The sequence below is a fragment of the Canis aureus genome, chromosome 17, assembly GCF_053574225.1.
Source record: "Canis aureus isolate CA01 chromosome 17, VMU_Caureus_v.1.0, whole genome shotgun sequence".
Classification (NCBI taxonomy): Eukaryota; Metazoa; Chordata; class Mammalia; order Carnivora; family Canidae; genus Canis; species Canis aureus.
The window spans coordinates 20420449-20446739 of NC_135627.1; the positions used below are offsets into that span (position 1 = coordinate 20420449).

The window sequence follows — 26291 nt, forward strand, 5'->3', positions numbered from 1 at the left end:
TTTCAATTTCTTCCTGTTCCAGTTCTGGTAGTTTGTGGCTTTCCAGGAATGAATCCATTTCTTCTAGATTGCTTAATTTATTGGCGTATAGCTGTTCATAATATGTTTTTAAAATCGTTTGTATTTTCTTGGTGTTGGTAGTGATCTCTCCTTTCTCATTCATGATTTTATTAATTTGAGTCTTCTCTCTCTTCTTTTTAATAAGGCTGGCTAATGGTTTATCTATCTTCTTAATTCTTTCAAAGAACCAACTCCTGGTTCTGTTGATCTGTTCCACAGTTCTTCTGGTCTAGATTTCGTTGAGTTCTGCTCAAACCTTTATTAACTCTCTTCTTCTGTTGGTGTAGGATCTATTTGCTGTTTTTTCTCTAGCTCCTTTATGTGTCAGGTTAGCTTTTGTATTTGAGTTCTTTCCAGTTTTTGAATGGATGCTTGTATTGCGATGTATTTCTCCCTTAGGACTGCTTTTGCTGCATCCCAAAGATTTTGAACGGTTGTATCTTCATTCTCATTAGTTTCCATGAATCTTTTTAATTCTTCCTTAATTTCCTGGTTGACCCTTTTATCTTTTAGCAGGATGGTCCTTAACCTCCACGTATTTGAAGTCCTTCCAAACTTCTTGTTGTGATTTAGTTCTAATTTCAAGGCATTATGGTCTGAGAATATGCAGGGGACAATCCTAATCTTTTGGTATCAGTTCAGACCTGATTTGTGACCCAGTATGTGGTCTGTTCTGGAGAATGTCCCATGTGCGCTTGAGAAGAATGTGTATTCAGTTGAGTTTGGATGTAAAGTTCTGTCGATATCTGTGAAATCCATCTGGTCCAGTGTATCATTTAAAGCTCTCGTTTCTTTGGAGATGTTGTGCTTAGAAGACCTATCGAGTATAGAAAGCGCTAGATTGAAGTCACCAAGTATAAGTGTATTATTATCTAAGTATTTCTTCACATTGGTTATTAATTGGTTTAAATATTTGGGCGCTCCCACATTCGGGGCATATATCTTGAGGACTGTTAAGTCCTCTTGTTGGATAGATACTTTAAGTATGATACAGTATCCATCTTCATCTCTCACTACAGTCTTCGGGGTAAATTTTAGTTTATCTGATATAGGATGGCTACCCCTGCTTTCTTTTGAGGACCATTCGAATAGCAAATGGTTCTCCAACCTTTTATTTTCAGGCTGTAGGTGTCCTTCTGTCTAAAATGAGTCTCTTGTAGACAGCATATAGATGGGTCCTGCTTTTTTATCCAGTCTGAAACCCTGCGCCTTTTGATGGGGTCATTAACCCCGTTCACGTTCAGAGTTACCATTGAAATATATGAGCTTAGTGTCATCATGATATCTATTCAGTCCTTGTTTTTGTGTATTGTTCCACTGAACTTCTTCTTAAAGGGGAATTTTAAGAGTCCCCCTTAAAATTTCTTGCAGAGCTGGTTTGGAGGTCACATATTCTTTCAGTTCCTGCCTGTCTTGGAAGCTCTTTATCTCTCCTTCCATTCTGAATGAAAGCCTTGCTGGATAAAGTATTCTTGGTTGCATGTTCTTCTCATTTAGGACCCTGAATATATCCTGCCAGCCCTTCTGGCCTGCCAGGTCTCTGTGGAGAGGTCTGCTGTTACCCTAATACTCCTCCCCATAAAAGTCAAGGATTTCTTGTCTCTTGCTGCTTTAAGGATCTTCTTTTTATCTTTGGAATTTGCAAGCTTCACTATTAAATGTCAAGGTGTTGAACGGTTTTTATTGATTTTAGGGGGGGATCTCTCTATTTCCTGGATCTGAATGCCTGTTTCCCTTCCCAGATTAGGAAAGTTTTCAGCTAGGATTTGTTCAAACACATATTCTGGCCCTCTGTCCCTTTTGGCGCCCTCGGGAACCCCAATTAAACGTAGGTTTTTCTTCCTCAGGCTGTCGTTTATTTCCCTTAATCTCTCTTCATGGTCTTTTAATAGTTTGTCTCTTTTTTCCTCAGTTTCCCTCTTTGCTATCAACTTGTCTTCTATGTCACTCAGTCCTTCTTCCACCTCGTTAACCCTCGTCATTAGGACTTCTAGTTTGGACTGCATCTCATTCAATTTATTTTTAATTTCTGCCTGATTGGATCTAAATTCTGCAGTCATGAAGTCTCTTGAGTCCTTTGTGCTTTTTTCTAGAGCCACCAGTAGCTGTATAATAGTGCTTGTGAATTGGCTTTCTGACATTGAATTGTAATCCAGATTTTGTAACTCTGTGGGAGAGAGGACTGTTTCTGATTCTTTCTCTTGAGGTGACGTTTTCCTTCTAGTCATTTTGCTCAGTGCAGAGTTGCCAAAAACAAGTTGTATTGGGAAAAGGAGAAAAAAATAGAGGTGAGAAAGAAGGAAAGAAAAGTGAAAAAGAAAAAAGAAAAAAGGAAGAAAAAAGAAAAAAAGAGAAGAAAAAGAGAAAGAAAAAGAAAGGAAAAAAAAGCGTGGGGGAAACAAACATAAATCAAAAAGCAAACAAACAAACAAACAAACAAACAAAACACAGGGGAGTGTCTTCTGATTCTGTGTACTTTAAGTCACTTGACTTCCCCTGGAACTTATCCTTCTAGCTGGTCTTCTGGGGGAGGGGCCTGTTGTGCTGATTTTCAGGTGTGAGCACTTGGGGAAGCTGCTCTGCCCCTGCCTGGTGCAGGGCTCAGTGGGGGTTGTTTACCCCGTGAGGCCCCAGGAGGAACAACCGCAGTGGCTGCAGCAGCTGTTGAGCCCTGGAGTCAGCTCCGGCAGTAACTCCAGAGCTCTCGGTCTGCAGGGCCTGGAGGCTCCGGGCGGGGCCGCTGATCTGCTCAGCTGGGGCAGGAGCGTCCTCGCTGTCCTGGGCCCTCCCGGCCTCTGCCTGTCCCGGGGGAGGCCAGATCCTGGGCTGTGACGGCGCCCTGTGCTCCGGGGCCTGCGCTGTTGGATTCGCTCTCCTGCCGCCCGAGCCCCTCCGCGGAGCTGCCTCTGAGCCCCTCCGAGCTGCTCCCGCCCTGCAGCCCCTCCGCGGAGCCGCCCCCAAACCCCCCGAGCTTCCCGCCCCGCAGCCCCCTCCGCGGAGCCGCCCCCGAGCCCCCCCGAGCTGCTCCCGCCCCGCAGCCCCCTCCGCGGAGCCGCCCCCGAGCCCCCCCGAGCTGCTCCCGCCCCGCAGCCCCCTCCGCGGAGCCGCCCCCCACCCCCCCGAGCTGCTCCGGGCCCCGCCGTGCGCGCTGCAGCCCTTAGGGAGCTCGGCCGCGGGGTGTGGGGCTCTCCCGGGGCGCAGGTGTCTGTCAGTGTCCCCGGGAGCCCCAGGGCATCCCCGCCCTCCTGGGTCCTGCTCCACCTCCCTGCGAGCCCCTTTCCACCCGGGAAGGTCGGTGCAGCTCCTGCTCCTCCGGGACGGGGCTCTCCTGTCCTGGGGACACTCGCCCCGGCCTCAGCCCGGCTCCTCGCGGGCCCCTCCCCCTTGGAGGCCTTTTGTTTCTTTATTTCTTTTTCCTCGTTTTCCTACCTTGATAGAAGCACGAACTCTTCTCACTGTGGCATCCAGCCCTTCTCTCTTTAAATCTCAAGCCGAATTGGTAGATTTTCAGGATGATTTGAAGGTTATCTAGGTAATTTGGTGGGGACAGGTGATTTGGGGACCCTACTCTTCCACCATCTTGCCCCTCCCTTCTGGTTCCCATTTTATTTATAAAAAAGTTGAGAGTTTGAGAAATATAAGAAATAAACTACCCTAATTCGAATTTTTTAAGTTATTGGAACACAGTTGATTTTTATGTCAAATTTCCTTGCTGTTAAACATTATACAGACTCCATCCCTCTTTTTATTTATTTATTTAAAGACTTGTTTATTAAAGATTTATTTATTTTTTTGAGAGAGAGAGGGAGAGGGAGAGGGAGCACGTGAGTGAGGGGAGGGGTAGAGGGAGAGAATCTTCAATTGGACTCCCCCGGAACACGGAACCCCACTGGAGGCTTGATATCATCACCCATGAGATCATGATCTGAGCCAAAACCAAGTTGGACACTTAACCAATTGCACCATCCAGTCACCCCCTTCTACTCTTACTTTTAGAAAACATTAAGTATCCAGGAAAAAATTTTTTACACCTAATAAGTGTGCCTTTTCACTTCTTTTTGTTGTTGTTTTTATGATCTTATTTATGTATTCATGAGAGACACACTGAGAGAGGCAGAGACATAGGTAGAGGAAGAAGCAGACTCCTCACAGGGAGCCTGATGTGGGACTCGATTTTGGACCCTGGGATCATGCCCTGAGCCAAATGCAGACACACTCGACCATTGAGCCACCCAGGTGTCCCCCTTTTCACTTTTCTATCTCACTGTTTATTACAAAATTCTCAATTTGTAGCGAAGTTTGGATTTGTTTTCTCTTACTGAAGAGAAGTCAGTGGATTTGTCTATATTGCTCCCGCCCCAAAATAAATGTCATGTAATTTGAACAATCAAAAGTATAGTAGAATTCCTAAAGTCTCTCATAATTTAACTATTTTAAATTCACTTTGAGGTGTAATAATTAACTTTCAAATCTGTATTGTTAGAAGAGGAATCAGAATGATGTCTGTTTAATAATATACACGAGCAAGTATTGAAAGTTCTGATGATGTATAATAGGGAAAAGAGAAGACTTACTCATACAGAGGCTTGCTGCATGTGGTTTCAAGTAATTAAAGTGTTCTCAAAAGAAAAAAAGAGTTTAAATTTATTGCATAGCATTCCAATGAGCAGAATTGGTATCAGTGAAGGGAGAATATCTAGTTTAAATAAAATAAAGACATATTAAATAGTAGACCTCTCTGTTAATTCAATGTTCAGTCTTTGGAAGTGATAATGCCTTATCCTTTTCCTTCAGGATGCTTGCAAGATGATTTTTCTCATAATATAGTGGGGGACATGTGTGTGGGAAATTATTATAGGAAATGATCTTAAAGGATCCTAAATTTGAGGATTAGGTTCTTTACAATGAATGCCTCAAAGTGCACATGAGTAAGTAGAGTGTTAGTAGTAAAAGTAATTAGCTGAAGAAGAAATGCATATCCAATTTCTCTCTCTCTGTCTCTCTCTGTCTCTCTCTGTCTCTCTCTCTCTCCCCCCTCCATCATCTCTACATATGCATATACATACATTGGCGGTTAGAAGGCTGAGAAGTTCCACAGCTTGCTATATGCAAGCTGGAGAACAAGTTAAAAATCACTAGTGCAAAAAAAAAAAAAAAATCACTAGTGCAATTCAATCTGTCTGAAGGCCTGAGAATCTTGAGCTCTAATGTCTAAGGGCAAAAAAAGATGTATGTGCCAGGTCAGTGGAGAACAAATTTCCCCATCATTCTGCATTTTGTTCTATTCGGACCTCAATGGATTGGATCATGCCTACTGGCACTGGCGAGGGCAATCTTTATTTAGTCTACTAATTCAAATGTTAGTCTTTCTAGACACACCCTCACAGACATACCCAGAAATCATATTTTACCAGCCATCTGGGCATCCCTTAACCAGCCACATTGAAACATAAAATTAACCACCAGAGAAACTTTCAAAAATAGCTCATAGTTTTATAGATTGTTACAAAAGTATATTTTTTCTTCCAACTTTTTATTTAAATTCTAGTTAGTTAATATACAGTGTAATGTTAGTTTCAGATGTAGGACTTACTGATTCATCACTTAAATACCACCCAGTGCTCATCACGACAAGTGCCCTTCTTAGTACCCATCATGCATTTAACCCACCCCCTTGCCCACCTCCCTTCCAGTAACCCTCAATTTCTTCTCTATAGTGAAGAGTCTGTTTCTTGGTTTGCCTCTCTTTTTCTCCTCTATGTTCATCTTTTACAGTTCTTAAATTCCACAGATGAGTGAGATCATATGGTATTTGTCTTTTTCTGACTTATTTTGCTTACCATAATACTCTCTAGCTCCATCCATGTTGTTGCAAATGGCAGGATTTCATTCTGGCTGAGTAATGTTCCATTGTATATATCCCCCTTATTTATCCATTCATCAGTCTATGGACATTTGGGCTGCTTCCATATATTGGCTATTGTTAATCATGGTGCTATAAACATCAGGGTGCATGTATCCCTTTGAATCAATATTTTCCTACACTTTGTTTAATACCTCTAGTAAAGCAATTGCTGGGTTATATTGTAGCTCTATTTTTAACTTTTTGAGGAATTTCCATACTGTTTTCCAGAGTGGCTGCACCATTTGCTTTCCCATAAATAGTGTAAGAGGGTTCCTCTTTCTCTGCATCCTCACCAACACTTGTTTCCTGTATTGTTAATTAGTTTTGATTTGTTTTTCCCTGATGATGAGTAATGTTGAATATCTTTATATATGTCTGTTAGCCATCTGGATGTCTTCTTTGAAAAATGTCTACTCATGTCTTCTGCCCATTTCTTAACCGGATTATGTGCTTTGGGGTGTTGAATTTGATAAGTTCTTCATAGATTTTGGATACTAACCCTTTATCAGATATGTCATTTGCAAATATCTTCTCCCATTCCATAGATTACCTTTTAGTTTTGTTAACTGTTTCCTTCACTGTGCAGAAGCTTTTGTCTTGATTAAGACTAAATAGTTCATTTTGCTTTTTTGCTTTTGTTTCCCTTGCTTCTGGAGATGTGTACAAAGAAGTTGCTAAGGCCAAAGTCACAGAGGTTGCTGCCTATGTTCTCCTGTAGGATTTTTATGGTTTCAAATTTCACATTTAGGTTTTTCATCCATTTTGAATTTATTTTTTTGTATGGTGGAAGGAAGTGGTCCAGTTTCATTCTTTTGCATGTTACTCTACAATTTTCCAACATCATTTGATGAAGAGATTATCTTTTTTTTCCATTGAATGTTCTTTTCTGCTTTGTCAAAGATTAGTTGATCATATAGCTGTGAGTCCATTTTTGAATTTTCTGTCCTATTCCATTGTTCTATGTCTGCTTTTGTGACAGTACCAAACTGTCTTGATGATTACAGCTTTGTAATATAACTTGAAGTCTGGAATTGTGAGGTCTCCAGCTTTGCTTTTCTTTTTCAAGATCACTTTGGCTATTTGGGGTCTTCTGTGGTTCCATACAAATTTTAGGATTGATTGTTCTAGGTCTGTGAAAAGTGCAGTTCGTATTTTGATAGAGGCTGCATTAAATGTATAGACTGCTTTGGGTAGTACATACATCTTAACAATATTTGTTCTTCCAATCCATAAGCATAGGATGTTTTTCCATTTTTTATGCCATCTTTAATTTCTTTCATCAGTATTATATAGTTTTCAGAGTATAGATCTTTTACCTCTTTAATGATTAGGTTTATTCTTAGATATCTTATGTTTTTTGGTACAATTGTACATAGGATCGATTCTTGATTTCTCTTCCTGCTGCTTCATTATTGGTGTATAGAAATGCAACAGATTTCTGTATGTTGATTGTGTATCCTGCAATTTGCTTAATTTGTGTATCAGTTCTGGGAATTTTTTTGTGAGGTCTTGGGGCTTTCTAGATAGAGTATCATGTCATCTGTGAATAGTGGAAGTTTGAGTTCTTCCTTTCCAATTTGGATGCCTTTTATTTCCTTTTGTTGTCTGATTGGTGAGGCTAGGACTTCCAGTTCTATGTTAAATAACAATGGTGAGAGTGGACATCCCTGTCTTGTTTTTGACCATGAAAGAAAAGTTCTCAGTTTTTTCCCATTGAGGATGATATCAGCTGTGGGTTTTCACATATGTGCTTTATTATGTTGAGTTATGTTCCCTCTATCCCTACTTTGTTGAGAGATTTTATCAAGAATGGATGTTGTACTTTATCAAATGCTTTCTTTTTTTGCATCTATTGAGAGGATTATATGGTTTTTATCCCTTCTTTTATTAATGTGGTATATCACATTGATTGATTTGTGAATATTGAGCCACTGTTATAGCCCAGGAATAAATCCCACTTGTTCATGGTGCATGATTCTTTACTGTACTGTCAGATACAATTTGCTAGTGTTTTGTTGAGAATTTTTGCATTCATGTTCATTGGGGATATTGGCCTGTAATCTTTTTTAGTGGAATCTTTGGTTTAGATTTGTCAGGTTTAGCTCATAATATTATAGATCATTACAAAAATTCTTAAAAGAAATTTCGAGATGAGAGCAAAGTTTTCTGTGTCTCTTGAAATAGAAATTTGCCTGTAAGGACTCTTATTTCTTAAAATTGGCTTTTATGAGTTTTTATTTTTACTTCTGTAATGAAAAACTATGTAAATATTTTGAAGAAAAAATGCAAATTGAAAAAATGTAGAATTTTGCAGTGAACAAAATGTCCATGTCACATAATATTATATGCATATTAAATCTGTGTATATTTTCTGTGCTTCTCTTACTAAATACTGTGCATCTTGGTGATATTCACCAATAATATTTATCTGAATATTTTATGGATAAATTTTCTTTCTTCTTTGTAAATCTTTTTGTTATTATTGTGTTTTGTTTGTGATAAAGATCAATGTTTATAAGAATTCATTAAATAGGCTATTTAAAGCCTTTCTAAAAGGATGATATTGATGAACAGACATCAAAGTTGAGAAAATTTTATTCACGTAACATAAAGTTGGGAAAAATTTTAGATGGTGAGAATAAAATATAAAAAGTCTTAAGATGGCACGCATGAAGACATATTTGAACAACTAACTTAAATTCTATCTCCGTGGAAGCTGATGAGCAAGAGACAATTTTCAAGCAAAGTTCATAGAAATGATGTCAGATTATGTAAGGCAGTAAGGTCATAGAGAAGAGTTTAATTTTTTTTTTTGTAAGTGTGGTGGAGGTACATAATTCAATTTACATTTTAAGAAGCTCATTGAGACTCATAAGAGGCTAATAGATTGAAATCAGGGAGACCGGTTGCAAGATGTTGTAAAATCTGGAAATATGTTATGTGGGCCTAGCCTAGGATGGTAGTAATGCAGATAGATTATCTAAGTTTAAATATTTTTTGACAAAGGCCTTGAGTGTAAAGTTAGGTAGGTGGAGAAATAAAACCTGATTCTTGGATTTATGTCTTGAATAAAAGAGTAAATTAGGATGCACTTTTTAAAATGGGAAAAAAAATGAGTGGGTGGTGAACTAATCCTGTAAACAAACACTAGCATTTTGGGACATCTACTGTTTGAAATTAGGCATTCATGGAAGCTGAGGTGTTAAGAAGACAGCAGGAATTTGAGTTCAGGGTTCAGAGAAGATTTAATTAGATTAATTTAATTAGCACCATGTTGCAAAAGTCTTGACTACCAAGATAACATGATTCTTTAAAAGAAAAGATAGCACCTTAACACCATGGGAATATTAAGCAATAATATTTTAAGAAGCAGGTAATCTACAAAAGTTAAAAACAAGCTACATTTGACTTTATTAAGATAGAATGAACTACTGAGTCTTGATTTCCATTTCTCTAAAATTAAAATATTAGTTCCTTATATATTAAGTAGGTTTGTTGTAAAAATTGAATAAATAATTGTATTTAAAATATTTTTTAGAAATTATGAAGCCTTATATAAATAAGAATTATTTTGTAAATTGGGAAAATAAAGGAGTGTAAGAAAATGAGAATGATTTATAGAAACTTACATTAGCTCTCTCCCCAAGAAAGTCAAATTTTCCTAAATAGATGCTGGAATATTTATTATATGCTCCTACCACCTATTCTTTGTAGCTTCCTCAATTTCATGGTTAGTTTATCCAAAATCCTGGGTTTTTAATTTTTTGACCTCCTCACTCTAATATATTTCTTCAATGAAATTCAGCCAACAAATTATACTCTATACCTGTCAACATCAATTACCACATTGTTATTGATACTGAGATTATAAATTTTTTCCTCTGAATTCTAGCTTTCTGCCATCAATAACTCTTATCCAAAGATTCTTTGATCCTACTTGGATATACTGTCAATTGACTTTCCACTCTCCATGGATTTACTTCTATCTCTATTCTTCTTATCCATGTTAGATTATTATTATTACATAATCACTCTAGTACGTGTTCAAAACCCACTTGTCATTGTTTTTCATATGCTGACCTGGTACAGACCCCAGCCACAATTATACCCACATTTCCACCTACAAATTGATAAAAATGGCTGGGAAAAGTTAACTATGTAGTCTTGTTGTTTCAAATTATGATCATATTCACTCTCTTACTCACTTACTTAACTATTTAGAGTATCTCTCACTCTTTTCACCACGATAAAATTCTCCCTTCTTCACTTTCAGGGAATTAACTTTCTTCTTATTTCACTTAGAAAAGTGGAGTAGTACTTATCGTCATTACCATCATGCTCACTATTTTTCTAAATTTATGAGGCTACTTGAACTTCTTTTTTTTTAATTTATTTTTTATTGGTGTTCAATTTACTAACATACAGAATAACTCCCAGTGCCGTCACCCATTCACTCCCACCCCCCGCCCTCCTCCCCTTCTACCACCCCTAGTTCGTTTCCCAGAGTTAGCAGTCTTTACGTTCTGTCTCCCTTTCTGATATTTCCCACACATTTCTTCTCCCTTCCCTTATATTCCCTTTCACTATTATTTATATTCCCCAAATGAATGAGAACATATAATGTTTGTCCTTCTCCGACTGACTTACTTCACTCAGCATAATACCCTCCAGTTCCATCTACTTGAACTTCAATCCATCTGTGTCCATGTACACTGCATATATGTATATATATCTGTATAAAGTCAATTACCTGTCAGTGTTTCTAGTCAAAGACAACCCTTCTAAGGTACAATGGATCCTATTCAGTTCTAAACAGTAAGGACAAAAAGCATGTAGTTATTTCTCTTTTTTTATGTACTACAGTATTTTTATTTGTTTAACCAACTTTCATTAGCAAACAAACATACTAGATTATATATCATGTTAAATGAAACTAGAGAACTCACTTAAGTCATCATCCACCTTTTGCCCAATGTCTACACATCTTCCCAGCAAGATATGAAAAAGTCTATATTTCTTTAATCACTGTCTATACTTAACCACACATGATCCATTCTAAACCTACTCCAATTAAATATTCACTGTTTCTATCATGCTGACCTAAATTTTAAAATTTCAGACATTAATTTTTAGGCACTATACAACATAATCTCTCACCAGTGTGATGAAGTGGATCAGTTTCCTACTTCATGAAATACTTCCAGCACTGAGTTTATAGAACACACACCCTGGCCTTGCCCCCATCAGTTTAGTCTTTCTTTTTCAGTTTCCTTTGCTGGTCTCTCCTTTTCTTCCTAAAGTATACATGTTGCTATAGCCTAAGGCACAGTCTTTAGATCTCTTGCCTTTTCTATTTACACTCACTTTCTAGATGATATCATTCACTTCTGCAGCTTTAATAATGTCTCTCTGCTAGTGACTCCCAAAAAGTTAACCTTTAGCTCCCATCTCTTTCCTGATACAGAATAATATATTCACTTGAATACTTGGCATTTCCCTTGGAAATTTTGAAAGCTTATCAAATTTAGTATGCCCAAAAAGAACTCTTGGATTTCAACTACCACTGCTCCTGACCACTTCACACATGTTCATTATTTAATCTGCTGTTAGTTATGACACTATTCATAGAATGGCTTGGCTTAAAAACCTTGGGGATTCTCACTATTTCTTTACTTTTCTCATGCTTACATCCAATTCATTTGTAACTCCTTTCAATTCTACCTTTAAATCTATCTCAAATCAAATGACTTCGCATCACCTGTCACAATCAGTACAATCCAAATTAGAGAGCTATGGTCATCTGTCACCTAAACTACTGCAATAGCTTTCCTGCTAGTCTTTCTGTTTTCAACCTTGTATTCTAAAATCTATACACCTAACAAATAAACATGACTTCATTTCTTGAACTAAAATGTTAATTGACTTCCAAATGTACTCAGAATAAAATTAAAATTGTTCACAATTCCTAAAAATCCTTAGGTAGTTTTTGAAATTTATTTTCCTCAATTAATTATAATCAAAATAATTTTATTAATGCTCTTAACTGCTGTACTTGTTTTATCCCTTAGAATCTTTACAAATGCTAATCCCTCTGTCCAGAAAGCATTTCCACTAATTATTCACAGAGATAACATTCCCATTTTACTATGGATTCTGCTCAACTGTCACTTCTTCAGAGACCTATCCTGAACAATCTACATAAAAAAGTGGCTCATCAGTGTTTATTCCTTTAACTGGTTTATTTACCATCACTAATAACTCCCCAAAATCTTCTTTTGCATTTGTTTGTTTTAATTCTTTTGTATCTTAATTTGTTTATTGTGCATCTCCCTAGATAAAATGTGAACTCTACAAGGAGAAGGAAGTATTTTTGCTCCTACTACATCTACAGTACTGCAAGAAGGGCTTGTATGAATTTGGTAAGCAAGAAGAGTTGTTGTTGTAATATCTTTTAGTCTACCCAAAACTCAAATAAAGGCAAATAAGACTAAGGTATTTTTTTATTTACCTAAAGAGTTTTAAAAATCCTAATTCATACCCTATATTAGCTCCTATGTTAATAGGCAAATTTATAATATTTAATCTTTTTTGTCTAAAACAAGAATTGGCAGTTTGGATTACACATTTAGTCATTTTGGATGACTGAGAATGGTAAATACATAAATGAAATGCATCCATTTTTATTTAATAATAATAATAATGTTCAGAAATGTTACCAATTGGGGCATCTGAGCAGCTCAGTTGATTAAGTGTCCAACTCTTGATTTCAGCTCAGGTCATGATCTCAGGGTCATGGGATCATTCACCGGGTGGTCTGCTGGAGAATCTCTCTCTCTCCTTCTCCTTCTTTCCCCTCTCATCTGTTCATTCCTGCTCTCTCACTCCCTCCTTCTCTCTCAAATAAATAAATAAATCTTAAAAAAAATTACCCACTGTTTCAACAACTATTTATTCACTATCTGTTATGTTTAGACACTGTCCTAGGTTGTAGACATACAGCAAGGATCACAGCATACAACAATTTGCTCCATAGATCTCATATGCGATTGGGAGGAAAGAGAAAACAAATTCAGTTACAATGAACATATCTATCTAGTATGTCAGAAAATTGTAAGAGCTATGGAGAAAATAAAGCAAGGAAAGGAGATAAAGTATGCTGGTGGAATTAAGAGAACAAGTCTAGTGAACATCTTGGGAATAAAATTCTTATGGAGCCTTTACTGGGAGAGCCAATGTGCTCAGCACCTTGGTTGTGTTCTCTCATTTTTTTAATCTTTATAATAACCTTCTTAATATTTACTACTTTTGCTTTCAGTTTGGATGTGAGGCTTAGTGAAATTAGATGGCTGGTTCAAAGCCAGTTTCTATGTAGCAAAATAAGGTGCAATGCCAAATTGCCCAAATTCAAATCTCATGTGAGATCACATTTTTTACCTGTACAATATTTAATGAAGAGATAAAAAAAGATGATTTATATGCAAAGCTCTTCTTTCATGGAATAGCAGTAAATATCTATACAGTGGTAAAAAAAAAAAAAAACTTTTTCATTTGATCAAAACATCTTTCTTCACTGAGTTCAGCTAAAGTAATAACAAAGATACATGCTGATAAATACAAAATGAGAATAAACAATTATTTTATACTTAACTAAATAGGCACTTTTCTAAATGTTGTGCATGAATTACCTGATATAAATCTCTTAATGCATTATGAAAAAATATTATATTTTCCTGGACACCTTCTGTTTGTTTATAGCTTCTTAAATTGACTAAATTTTAATATATGTAGATCATGATGAACACTATCATGAGACTTGGTTGATAGGTTTTTGAAACATCACTGTACTGATTTTTAGACAAGGATTCCATTTTATGTAAGTCTAATTCTTAACTATTGAACAAAAAGTGTAACAGAATTAAGTTTAAAAATACAGTGCAGTAGATTGGTTGATTTTCTCAAAGTACCATTTTCTGAATGCACCATTAGAGAGTACACACATCAGGTCTCCCTACTTAACTTCCGAGGAATCAAACTGAGACTAGGAACAATTGGAACTCATAGAGCTTGCTGGCTCTGAGCCAACTAACCTAATCAGCTTCACTAGAATAGTAAATTATAATGACTACGAGTAGCAGAAGAACTGAAATTAGCAAATTAATATATGGCAAAGTGATTTCTGTCTTCTTCAGAGACAGAATGACTTAGAAAAATAGTAGGAAAATTATTTTCAGTTTTATACATTTGTGTTAGCTCTTGGCAGCAGTAAAAACATTTCTTTGGAATGTTAATTGGATGTTTTCCCTTTTGCAGTAATAAGGTGACCAAAATACCTACTGTTGGGTAATCGCTGAGCCAGGAGACAACAGATAAGCATGCCTGACAAAGCACTCACTTCAAAGTAAACGACACAAGACTTCCACTAATTTCATCTTATAAATGTGTCTTATGGAACTCCGTGTTTAATGTTCAATTCTTAAAATCTTTCCTCAATGAATTCTCAATCTATTTTATTTTTTTAGCAAATATCAGGCAAGAACTTTAAAAATCAGTGTCAGCCAATTTGGTCGTTAGCTAGGATAACATAGCACATACTGCTGACAAGAGTCATACAGTAACTGTATATAGTGAGATTTAAAATTGTTTTACTGTGGGTTTTGCTTCATTTTGATAAGCATCATGCTAGCTATAGAAAAGAGGTGTTCATTACCAAAGATAGACAGGTCTCTTACTGTCACTTGAGGGCAGTGGTTGTGTTTTCATGCATATTGTAATTGAATACAGGGCACCCCAGAGGACACCTCTAGAACTACTTATTAATTATGATTTTGTTACATCACTATTAATGTGGCTCGGCTACTTTTGCCTAATATTCCAGTACTATTTAGCAGATTCTTTCATTGGTTCTTAATCAAAATTCCCAATACAGAATCTCTTGTGGTTACACATAAATTTTTATCACAATCTTTTTCATAAACCACAGGTCTATCTAGTAGCTATGGGTTTAACACATAAAAATGAAAGGATGGATGATGAAACAGAAAGTGTAACTGAGACATACAAGTAACTGGTCTTAACAGCTCAATTTGACATTCAATGTACCATTTAGATGAAAAACGGTCTTAATTTAAATTAATGTTTCAAAAGAAAACTCATATCAGGAAATCACTAATTCACTAATTTAGTGCTATTGGAGATATTTTTATATCATATATGGTGAAATATATATTAATGTGCTAAAATTATTATTATCATTATTATTATTGGTATTATGTTAATATTTATAACTCCCTGAAGAGAGAATCATTAATATTCTCACTATGTTGATAACTGAGTTTTAACTCCAGGCAATTGAGTTGCATTTAATTTGAATAAAATGATCACCAATCTCAAATGTAGAAGTATTCTCAATGGGACCAATACTTTATAAAAAATGGAAGAGACAGAATGCCTGGATTGGCTCGGTGGTTGAGCAGCTGCCTTTGGCTTAGGGCTTGACCCTGGGGACCTGAGATCAAGTTCTGTATCAGGCTCCCTACATGGAGCCTGCTTCTCCCTCTGCCTAAGTCTCTGCCTCTCTCTCTCATGAATAAATAAATAAAATCTTAAAAAAAAAAAATGGAAGAGACAATCTGAAGGGAATTCAGTGGGTTCTTCTACTCAAAATATCATAGAATCTGAAAATTCTCACTCAATATTATTTCTGTTTTAAAGGCCCATACATTTAGCTATTCCTAAGAGACGGTTACTGCCAATGTCTAAAACATAATTTTGCAACAAACTGTCATAAAACTCTCTATATAGCTTGCCCTCCATAAAATGCCAATATGGAGCTCTGAATTACATGTAAAACTATGTATTTGATTAGTAAAAAACAAGACAAAACTTCCTTTTGGCTCCTTAGCTCCACTGAAAGGAAACTTTTCTCATTGATAAATGTCTTCAAATAAGCATACTTAAATGAAAATTATCAATGGCCTGTATGGAGATTAACCTCTGTTGTTATTGTTGTTGTTAAAAATAACTCAGATTCACCAATATATTATAAAACCTAAGAAAAAAAATAATACAGAGAACTGAAAAAATTTTATATGTTCTTCAATTTTAGGGTTGACTGGGCATAATTATATGTATATAATTGATCTGATATTTTCACAACAATTTACAATGGCCACTCATTCCTCTTCTAGTTCTTTTATATCTTTTTCATTATGTGGATTTTTCCTTCATATTTGGCCTTTTTTTCCATAAAGCACCATGATGTAATATTTCAGTTAGCAATACTATAATACATATATTGATTCTTGAATTCTTACTTAGTTAAGGCAAAATTCTCAAATATACCAAAACTCAGAAACGTCTAAAATAATTAAAAAAATAAAGATATAAGGTAACCTGTTATTTTATTTTTTGCAACCTGTTATTTTAAATATTTATATAGACTGTGAGTTGAATCATGCTATTCAAGTCATATTTTACACACTAGCTGAAATAATATATTTTATTGAGTTACTCTACCTTTAATCCCTAATTTATTAATTTTAATCCATAATTTATTAATTTTAATTTATTAAAATAAATTTATAGTTATAGGAATATTGTTGCTATTGGTATATTTAGATTAATTTTCTACATATATGTAGAGAGAATGTGGAAAATAAATTTCATTATATTTTTATCATCAATATTCTGAAATTTTCACACTTATGCAATATATTTTGTGTCTTCATTGCAAAAATGACTTTCATTAAATGTAACCAAATAAAAAGTATAGTTTTCATATAGCTTTGATGTATATGACAGTAAAACTTCCTTGCTAGTTTCTATATTTAGTTAGGCAAATAGGATATAATACAATTTTTTAAATCTTTAAGCTTTTCTAGTAATTTTGGAAAGAATTAGTTGTTATACATTAATCTAGACAAATGATTTATTAGAAGTGTTTTTGGTGAACCCTGGCTCTATGTAATACCAGGTGTTCTGCGGTCAATGCCTGCTACTGTAGTCAAATAAGTTTGAGAAATTAATCTTTACAAGAACGTATCCTTCTTTTCTTGTTTAAAAGTTCATTTATTTATTCTAGAAAAAACAGAAAGAGAGAGAAAGAGAGCACACACATGCAGAGGGAGGGGCAGAGGGAGAGGGAGACAAGTAGACTCCTCACTCAGCCCGGAGCCTGATGTGGGGCTCGATCCCAGGACCCTGAGATCCCAGGGACCTGAGCAAAATCAACTTGGATGCTTAACTGACTGAGCCACTCAGGCACCTCAAGAGCTTGTCCTCATTGTGGCACAGTCAAGGGGCACGGATTCTTGTTGGAGGTAAAACAATCAAATATATAACTCAATAACAACTTCATCAACAACACACAACCTAACACATAAACACAAACAATTTAACTTAGTAACTTAGTGTTGACCAAACATATTTGATTAAAGTATTTTTTACTTCATAAAATATACTTTGAAAAGCATAATTGGAGAGCAACTGAAATTGAAAACATTAAATTTATATTGGAGAAAATGAAATCTGTTTACTTCACTTTCTTCATCTTTTAAATGGGGATGATACCATCATTTTTATTGTTAAGATACGAACTATGTAAGTATAGTTTTATCACGTGGCAGTTATTATTTTGAATACTCCAAAATATTTTCTGATGCACTTGTACCTCTAAATGATACAGATTTTCCAGAATTCTATTATTTTTATTTAACTTCAATGACCACAGATTAAATGCTTCATGAGACTGAACATTACATTAAATTATAACAAGTAAACAATTACCGAGTCAATGCTAATGACTTAATATTTTGTGATAATATTCACACTTAGATCTGTACTCCCCCAAATGACTCCTTGGTCCTTTCTTTTAAGGGCAAAGACGATAATAGCATCCCTTTCACTGACGTTAAAATAGCTCACCACTATTTGGTTCTAGGAAGAGATTGTGGGGAATAGGTTAGGAGTTTGCAATCTACAGTGTCATAATCTTGAGTATTATATAATACTTCTTTTACTTACTATAATTGATTTACTGTGTTAGGATGATTTGCTTCTCTGAAGCTTTTTTCTTCTGAAATTGCTCTTTTTCTAGTATGTTTGCAATTCTCCATATCCCCTGAATTAGTTTTATACTACTATGTGACAAATCACCACAAACTTAGTATCTTAAAACATTTCACAGTTATTATCTCACAGTACTGCTGTGGGTCACCAATCTGCATGTGGCTAAGCTGGGTCTTCTGTAGTATGTCATGTGGACTGGGTGACAATTATTATCTGAAGATAAGGATTGTATCCTTGACTGGAGAAGGGTACAATTCCAACTCATACAGGTTATTGGCAGTATTCATTTTCCTGCAGCTAAAAAATTCATGGGAGCTTCAGTCTTCAAGGTCATCAATGAAGGAAAGGGAAAGAGATTATAGAGCAAGTCAGTCAGCAAGACGGTATTGTATATAACATAACAGTATCATGGGAGTGATATCCCATAATTTTTGATAGGTAATGTTATGTAATCACTGGAATGTCCCCTAATCACTTCCAACTACATTCTATTGGTTAGGAGAAAGTCACAATTTCTGCCTACACAAAGGTGGAGATTTTACAAAGGAGTAAGAGTGAATACCAATAGGTGTGTCTGCCAGGCCAGGTGTCACAAAGGAAGCTTTGAGAAGGATCAACATGTCCCTTGGCACTTTTCCCCTGCTTTGGAAAACACAGTTCCTCAGGCTCACCAGGACACAAGACAGAGCTGTAAAGATTACACATCTCATCTCCCTCTCTCTAGGACCCATGATGATGTAATCTAGATGTTCAAATTTCTTTTATGTGAAGAACATTCACATAAAGTTGAGGCTGGTAATTGGAAGGATAAGTCACTATAGTGCTGAAGAACATGTCCTATGACTCTATCCCCAGTCTCAAAGGCTGTAAAGTGGACATTTTCAACAACTCAATAACCATACCTTGTGTGTCAGTGAATCTTTGCTATACTGGTTATTATTAGGGACACTGAGCATTCATTCCCATGCCTTCATCCCATTCTCACCATCCTGCAAGGACTGAAGGGCTGAAAACTACAATCCCAGGCTTTTCCCACTCAAGTTTGAGATGCAGTTTAGATTGCTCCAGAAAAATGAGTCCATGCCAGATTGGGAAGGCAGGATCTAGTTGCCCCCTTCCACCACACTGGAAACTGATACTAGTTTGTAGAACAGAAAGCCTCTATGTTTCAATGTGTAAGAACAAGCTTTATGGTGCAGGGCAGCTCTGAAATTGGCAACAGTCTCCTACAGCATCTTGAACCCTAAGTGCTTGTGGATGCTGCTTGATGATTTCCGGATTGCAGCAATAGATGCCATGGCATGAACTTGAAGCCTGATAGCAGGGACCTGACTTCAAGTCAAGATCTTCCAATAATTATAATGTGTTTGAGATACCTATTGCAGGTTTGGGGTTTTTTTGTATTAAAACTTGTATAATGGGCAGCCCGGATGGCTCAGCAGTTTAGCGCCACCTTCAGCTCAGGGCGTGATCCTGGAGACCTGGGATGGAGTCTTACATGGGGCTCCCTGCATGGGGCCTGCTTCTCTCTCTGCCTGTCTCTGCCTCTCTCTCTGTGTGTCTCTCATGAATAAATAAACAAATAATCATTAAAAACAAAAAAAACTGGTATAAGCATTTTCAGAATGCAAGTCTAACCTATAAATCTTCCAGAAATTATCTGTCTTGCTTTGATAGCTTCCTGGTTTGTGAATGAAGATATTCCAAAGTGTCTAGTCTTTTCTTTGTTTCATGGAACACACACTTAAATTTCTTTTGAACATAAAGCCTACACACTTAAACATTTTACATCTTTGATTACATTTATGTTTGAATAGACAATAATTAAACATTTTCACTGTATGTATGCATAAATTCTTATTAAGTGCATGATTTCCATAAATAGTTGGCAAAAATTGCTAACCATGAGACTTAGGAAAAGGGACTATGTTGTGTATGTTGCTAGTGATTTAATATTTTTAATAAAAAGCTCAATTTAAGAGGCATCATAAATAATGTTAAAATAATATTAGTCCCAGACTATAACCAAAAATGGTTGTAAGACCTCAAATTTATTTTGCAATGAAGTGTTTAGGAAATAAAAATCTACAACACAAAGAGGTCTGTTAAGTTAGTTTTAATAAGAGTAGTCAGAAGAAAAATGATCATATAGCATTTTTAACTAAACACAGATACATTGCAGTACATTTAAATTTGCCGAAGAAAAATTACTTGTGCAGAGGAGATTCTGAGTCAAATGACAAGGGGAAGAAAGCTGTAAGCATATAGCGCCACTTATGTTATTAATCTGAATGACAAGGAGGAAGAGAAAGATAACAATTGATGCTGACGGCGCAGAGTGTGAGCTATGAATTAATTTTCTCTGACAATGACACCTTTCAGAGGACACTCTTTGGCCACAAGCAGTAACATTTGGCTCAGAACGTAAAATGCAGATAAAACAGAAACACTTCTTTAAAAAAAAAAATCACAGGATCATGACAAAAAGTATTTATTTTTCAACTGGGTTTTGTAATACACATGATGTGTTGACAAAGAAACTACAACACCCACGTCTTTATTTTCTTACTGTTTCAAATGAAAAGCATTCAGTTATATGGACCTTCAGAAAAGGAAAATAATTCCAAGAAATCCATGTCTATAAAATGATGGCTGAAGCAGCTTCTACTTATTTTGTTAACATCACTCTTTTAAGAAAGCATTCCAAGATAAATGAAGAGTATATATTTTTAAAACAGAATATGTCTCTAAATAAACAGAATGAATTTAGGAACAAATGTGTCCCACCCAAAATTAAAATAGAACCAGAAGTTGAGAAGCCATAAATGGGTTATACATCTCCTTCATACACAAAATTATCCTAGAAGGTTTAGGGTTGACTCAAATTGCTTTCCATTCTTTCATATATAGCAATACAGTTGGAGCAAATGTTAACCTTACCCTGTTGCATCAGCACAAACTTGGACTGGGGGATTTACTAGCCTATTTGCATAGTTGCAACAGCTTTCAGAGTTGTAGTCCCTATGCTAATGGGGAAAGCCCTCCTTCATTTGTTCATGATGCTTCCTGAGAGTAATACTCTCCTAACAAAGATACTTTGACTATCCAAATATATTGCTAGTATCACCAGTTGAGATGGATTAGGCATCAAACAAAGCAAGATATTGCATTAGCCTTAGAACAACACCACTTAATGAAATAAAACATATTATTGATGAAAGTGAAATTTACCACCCACAATGACCTTCATCTTAGTGAGTTTTCCTTTCTTTGCTCCTAGGAAGAAGGAAAAGAGAGAACAGAAAAAAATAGCTGTGCATACACTTGCCAAAAGTGCAAAAATCATTTCCTATCAACATTTGCCACTAGAATTCCTCTTAAGAATCTGTGTTTGTTTGTAAAATATCCTGAAACACATTTGCACATATAAACTTATACTGTATTGGACCTGGCGGTGAAAATAATTCTTAGATGGAGAAAAATGTATGGTGGGTGATGAGGATGTGTTACTTGGAGACAATGAAGGAAAAAACAGGCTAGTGAGACCTACAAGATGCCTGGGAGCCTGTCCATTCAGAGATGGGAAGCTCTGTCAGAAAAGGCAAAATCTTTCTGAAGTTAATTTAAAGAAGTGTTCAGGTTGAATGGATTGTCTGTGGGAACTGATGAAGGAGTGCAATTTGCTACCTTAATGCTGAGTATGGAAGCAGAAAACAGATGATGAATGACATAATGGATCTCACAGAAATCAAGGGAAGAATTCAGAACTATCACAAACCTTGGGGTTTGGGATGATAGTGAGTTTGTTTTTAAATCATAAGTTTAAATATATATAAACATATACATACTTATACATACACATTATTAATGAGTCATTTCTTTTGATGAAAATTGCAATATTCATAGAGAAAAAACATAATGATATACTATTTTTTTAAGTTTTACTAAACCCCAACATTTACTAAAACAAATAGAATTATAATTTGTGTTGTATAAGTACTTTATATGTATATATACCCTATATACACTTTTATGGAAACTGGAGTATATATATGTATGGAACTATATGTGGTATATACTTATTTACTTTCTAAAATATTAGTGGAGATTTGGAACTATGATCCATAAATAAAGCTGCACCTTAAAAGAAAAGTTAGATTTGAGGGAAAAAAAGTCTGCCCAGTGGCACAAGGAGCATTCACTGCTTTTGCTAGAACATGGGTACAAAGTCAATTCATCTTAGAATTCATGACTACTAAATTGAGTATCACGAGCCTGAGGTTGGAATTTATACTAAATATGTTCCAGAAATCTCCCCAAACAATGAATCTTCCCTCTTCCCACTGCTTTTCAAGTTGGTTCCAGAGTAATAAGACTCTTTAGCGTCCTGGACAAACAGAGGCTGGGTCTATAAGGACACACCTTCAACCCAAGACTTGCAATATTTCCACTTAAAAAATCACTTTGAGCATGAAGTCACAATATGGAGGTACAGGATATAAAGGGTAAGAAGAGGTAGGTACACAAATTAAAAGAACTAGTATGCCCAAACTCTGGATAATGGCAATTTGATATGCTGCCTAAGTGGAAATTAGAGCTTAAAGCACAAGCATTTATATAATAAAAAGTATCAGTAGACCATCAACAAAAGGAAGATTTAGCAGCAGTTGAAGAATTATTTACTTTATTCACACAAACTCACAATGAAGCCAACATACACAATTTTTGACCAGAGCATATCTTTGCCTTTTAAAACTTGGGTCTTTAAGAGAAAATTATTTTTGCAGCATCACTCTAAAAAAGACTTATTTCTATTCAAGTCACGTTATTACTCTAAGGAATAAAAAATAAATAGGAATATAGAAAACAAATAGTCCTTGCAAAGACTATTGGAGAGTGAGCTCCAATTTTGGACAGACTTATTGCTAGCATAAGCCTAACATTATCGTATATGAAAGCAAGAGAAATTGTTATAAAATTTTTAACATTATCATATATAAAAGCAACAAAGATTGATATAAAGTTTTTGCTTTATGATAATCTTAGCTCAAAGTTCTTCAAGTTTTTCCCTGTTTTATTTTGAAAATTTTGATGCAAGAAAATAAGTATGAAGTTAGTTTTATTGTTTTGTGGTAAATTATAAAGAGATACAATTACAGAAGTTGATATATATATATATATAGAGAGAGAGAGAGAAAGAGAGAGAGAGAGAGAGAGAGAGATAATGACATAGGCATAAAATCAGATACATGTAGAAGCAGGGGCATAGATAAAGACATAAGCATAGGTATAAGTGAAGGGTGACAAAATATGCCACCCCCCAAAAATATACCACTTTAGCATAAAGATTATTTTGAGTTAAAGGCACTTGAAAAATAGCAATTGCATACAAAAAACAAACAAACAAACAAACAAATAAACAAAAAAACAAAAACCAAAAAAAACACTCTGACCTTTTTCTTAAAAGCAGGGGCTGAAATTCCCATGTGAAAGATGTCCTCCTTATACCAGAAGGAAAGTTAACATTCTTACCATGAAGGACAAGAAGTAAAGACAGAGAATTCCATTCAAAGAGACCAACTGTCTCTCTATGCTTGACTCACTATAAAAGCACAGGAATTTCCAACATTTTTTTGAAACTTCATTCCTTATGAGGATTCCCATGTCATGTAAAACTTACATAAATTTCCTCCTGTTAATCCATTTTATGTCAATTTAATTATCAGGCACATTTAAAAACTTTAAGAGGGTAGAGAGAAAAATTTGCCTTCCCTGTGTAGATATAGATACGAATAATGGCACACTGGTTCTTACTGAATATAAGATTATAAGATTATATTTTCTGCATAGCTTTAAAAATTTTTGATGTACTTATTTTCAATAAATTTTGTTATTTAATCATTGAATACACAATATTATTGAAAGATGACCAAATCCAATACATCATAATAATGTAAAACTTTTTAATATAAATGTGACAACAGAGGGGAAAATATGCACATGGGAAAATATTAGAACACTACTAATGAAATCATCTAAGCCTTAGATTCATTACCTATAAAATGGGGATTATTGTAATCTTACCTACCTTGCAGGGTGGCTTTGAGGATTTAACAGGATATTGTATCCAACCTATCATCTGGCACAGACTATGGTCTCAATATATTATGATTAGTATTATAATTAATAATCCTCAAAGCAAATACTGGAATCCCCTGGAATCCAAATGTGTTAAACACATCTTGGTTTGGCTGCTTATTTAATTCCAAATTCATTTCCCTTAATGTACCAGAAAGTGCCTGTAGCCACTATTTCTCAACTATATGGATAAAATAGAGATATAGATAATTAATTTAAAAGTAGAAATTTGTACTGCACCATGACTTCCATTGTTTGTTTTTTTTTTTCCCTCTCCATTAAAGTAGAATACTAATTTGACACTCAAAGCCTGGACTCATATCACTTAATGACTTACCTTTAGAAGGGAATCTTCGTGAATTTATCTGATATCCTCAGAACAGGCCTACTTCCTGGTCCTCTCAGATTTAATTCATCAGTTAGGCCTTAGAATCTTTCAGCTATTCCCAGATTTTTCCATTATATTTACTAATGCCTTTGCAACTGCTATTTCAGTTTTATTCATTTACTTATTTTGTTTTATTAAAGCAATATAGAACTGTTTTCTCTTATTTAAAACCTAAAGAAAGTAACCAATACAATTGATCTTATATCAAACAAAAATTCATTACATTTCATGAAGTATGTTATTTTTTTATTTTATTTTTACTCCTAAGTACCTTTGTATCTAAATTGGTGGAGAAAGCTCCAGAAACAAATAATTCTTTTTAAAGATTTTATTTATTTTTTTCATGAGAGACATAGAGAGGCAGAGACACAGGCAGAGAGAAAAGCAGGGTCCCCATAGGGAGCCCAATGAGGGGCTTCATTCTTGACCAGGGATCATGCCCTGAGCCAAAGGCAGACGCTCAACCACTGAGCCACCCAGGAGTCCCGAAACAAATAATTTTAACTCAATGTTAAGATCGATACCCCAGAGTCCAACTCATCTTATATCACATAATATAACATAACATCTGTAGGACAAAATGGGAAAGAAAACTTAGAAAAAAATACACAAATTAGCCACAATTATAAGATAAATGCGATTTTTAAAAAATATTGAAAAAATCTATGCATAATTTTCCCTGGTCATTTACTTGCCCCAAGAAAAGTAAGAGATTTTTATCAAATTAAAAAAGCCATGAAAAAAGACCATGAATACGCAGGTAAGAAAATGATCAGTGACAGGGAGGTGTGAAGTCAGGAATGATATAAATTAGGAAGTGAAAAAACTAAATGTAAGGTCATTGCTTGCATAATTCATTATTCAAATATATAGCAAGTAAAACAGATTTGCTTAAGGTGGCAGCAAGACACTTTACATAATTTTATGTGGGAAAAATAGGTTTAAAAATAAAGTGTACTGCTTTATTTAATTATTCAAATGTATATGAAACAAAATTAGTATAGAAATTTTAAAGGTCACTTTTTCTGTATTACTATGGAAGGAAGACAAATAATTACTCAGAAATTCTTACAATAAACTCAATAAATACCTAATGCTTTTTTATATGTTAATTTTAACAAAAGACAAATATAGTCAGAAGTCTCTATACTTTTTTTTTTTAAGATTTTATTTATTTATTCATGAGAGACAGAGAGAGAGGCAGACATAAGCAGAGGGAAAAGCAAGCTCCATGCAGGGAGCCCAACATGGGACGAGATTCCTGGTCTTCAGGATCATGCCCTGGGTTGGAGGCAGCGTTGAACTGCTGAGCCACCCAGGCTGCCCTAAAGTCTGTAAGATATTTTATTTATTTTTTATTTTTTATTTTTTAAAGATTTTATTTATTTATTCATGATAGTCACAGAGAGAGAGAGAGGCAGAGACACAGGCAGAGGGAGAAGCAGGCTCCATGCACCGGGAGCCCGATGTGGGACTCGATCCCGGGTCTCCAGGATCGCGCCCTGGGCCAAAGGCAGGCGCCTAACCGCTGCGCCACCCAGGGATCCCCCTGTAAGATATTTTAAACAAAAATTTAAGATATATTTCTGATGAAAAGGGTAAAAACAATGAAAGTTGTGCTGCTACTGATTGCAAGATTAATGGAGAAACATATGCAAGAACCTAACTTATCTAATAAGAAACATATTCAACTCCTTGGCTTCTAAGGGAGAACAGTAAGTTAAGGGGTGTTAT

General features: G+C 35.5%; 1 protein-coding gene across 14 annotated transcripts in view; it reads left to right on the plus strand.

The window, feature by feature from the left end:
- Positions 1 to 26291, plus strand: part of LOC144287839 (uncharacterized) — a 309063-nt gene that overhangs the window by 118971 nt on the left and 163801 nt on the right. For 10 of the 14 annotated variants that reach the window (XM_077855213.1, XM_077855217.1, XM_077855221.1 and 7 more), the window contains one exon: positions 12300 to 12384. In XM_077855213.1, coding sequence (XP_077711339.1) covers positions 12300 to 12384 — 85 coding nt within the window. Of the gene's footprint in view, positions 1 to 12299; positions 12385 to 12735; positions 12855 to 14275; positions 16020 to 26291 lie in introns of those variants that run through there. The other 4 variants (XR_013355606.1, XR_013355604.1, XR_013355607.1 and 1 more) reach the window with 2 other exon arrangements.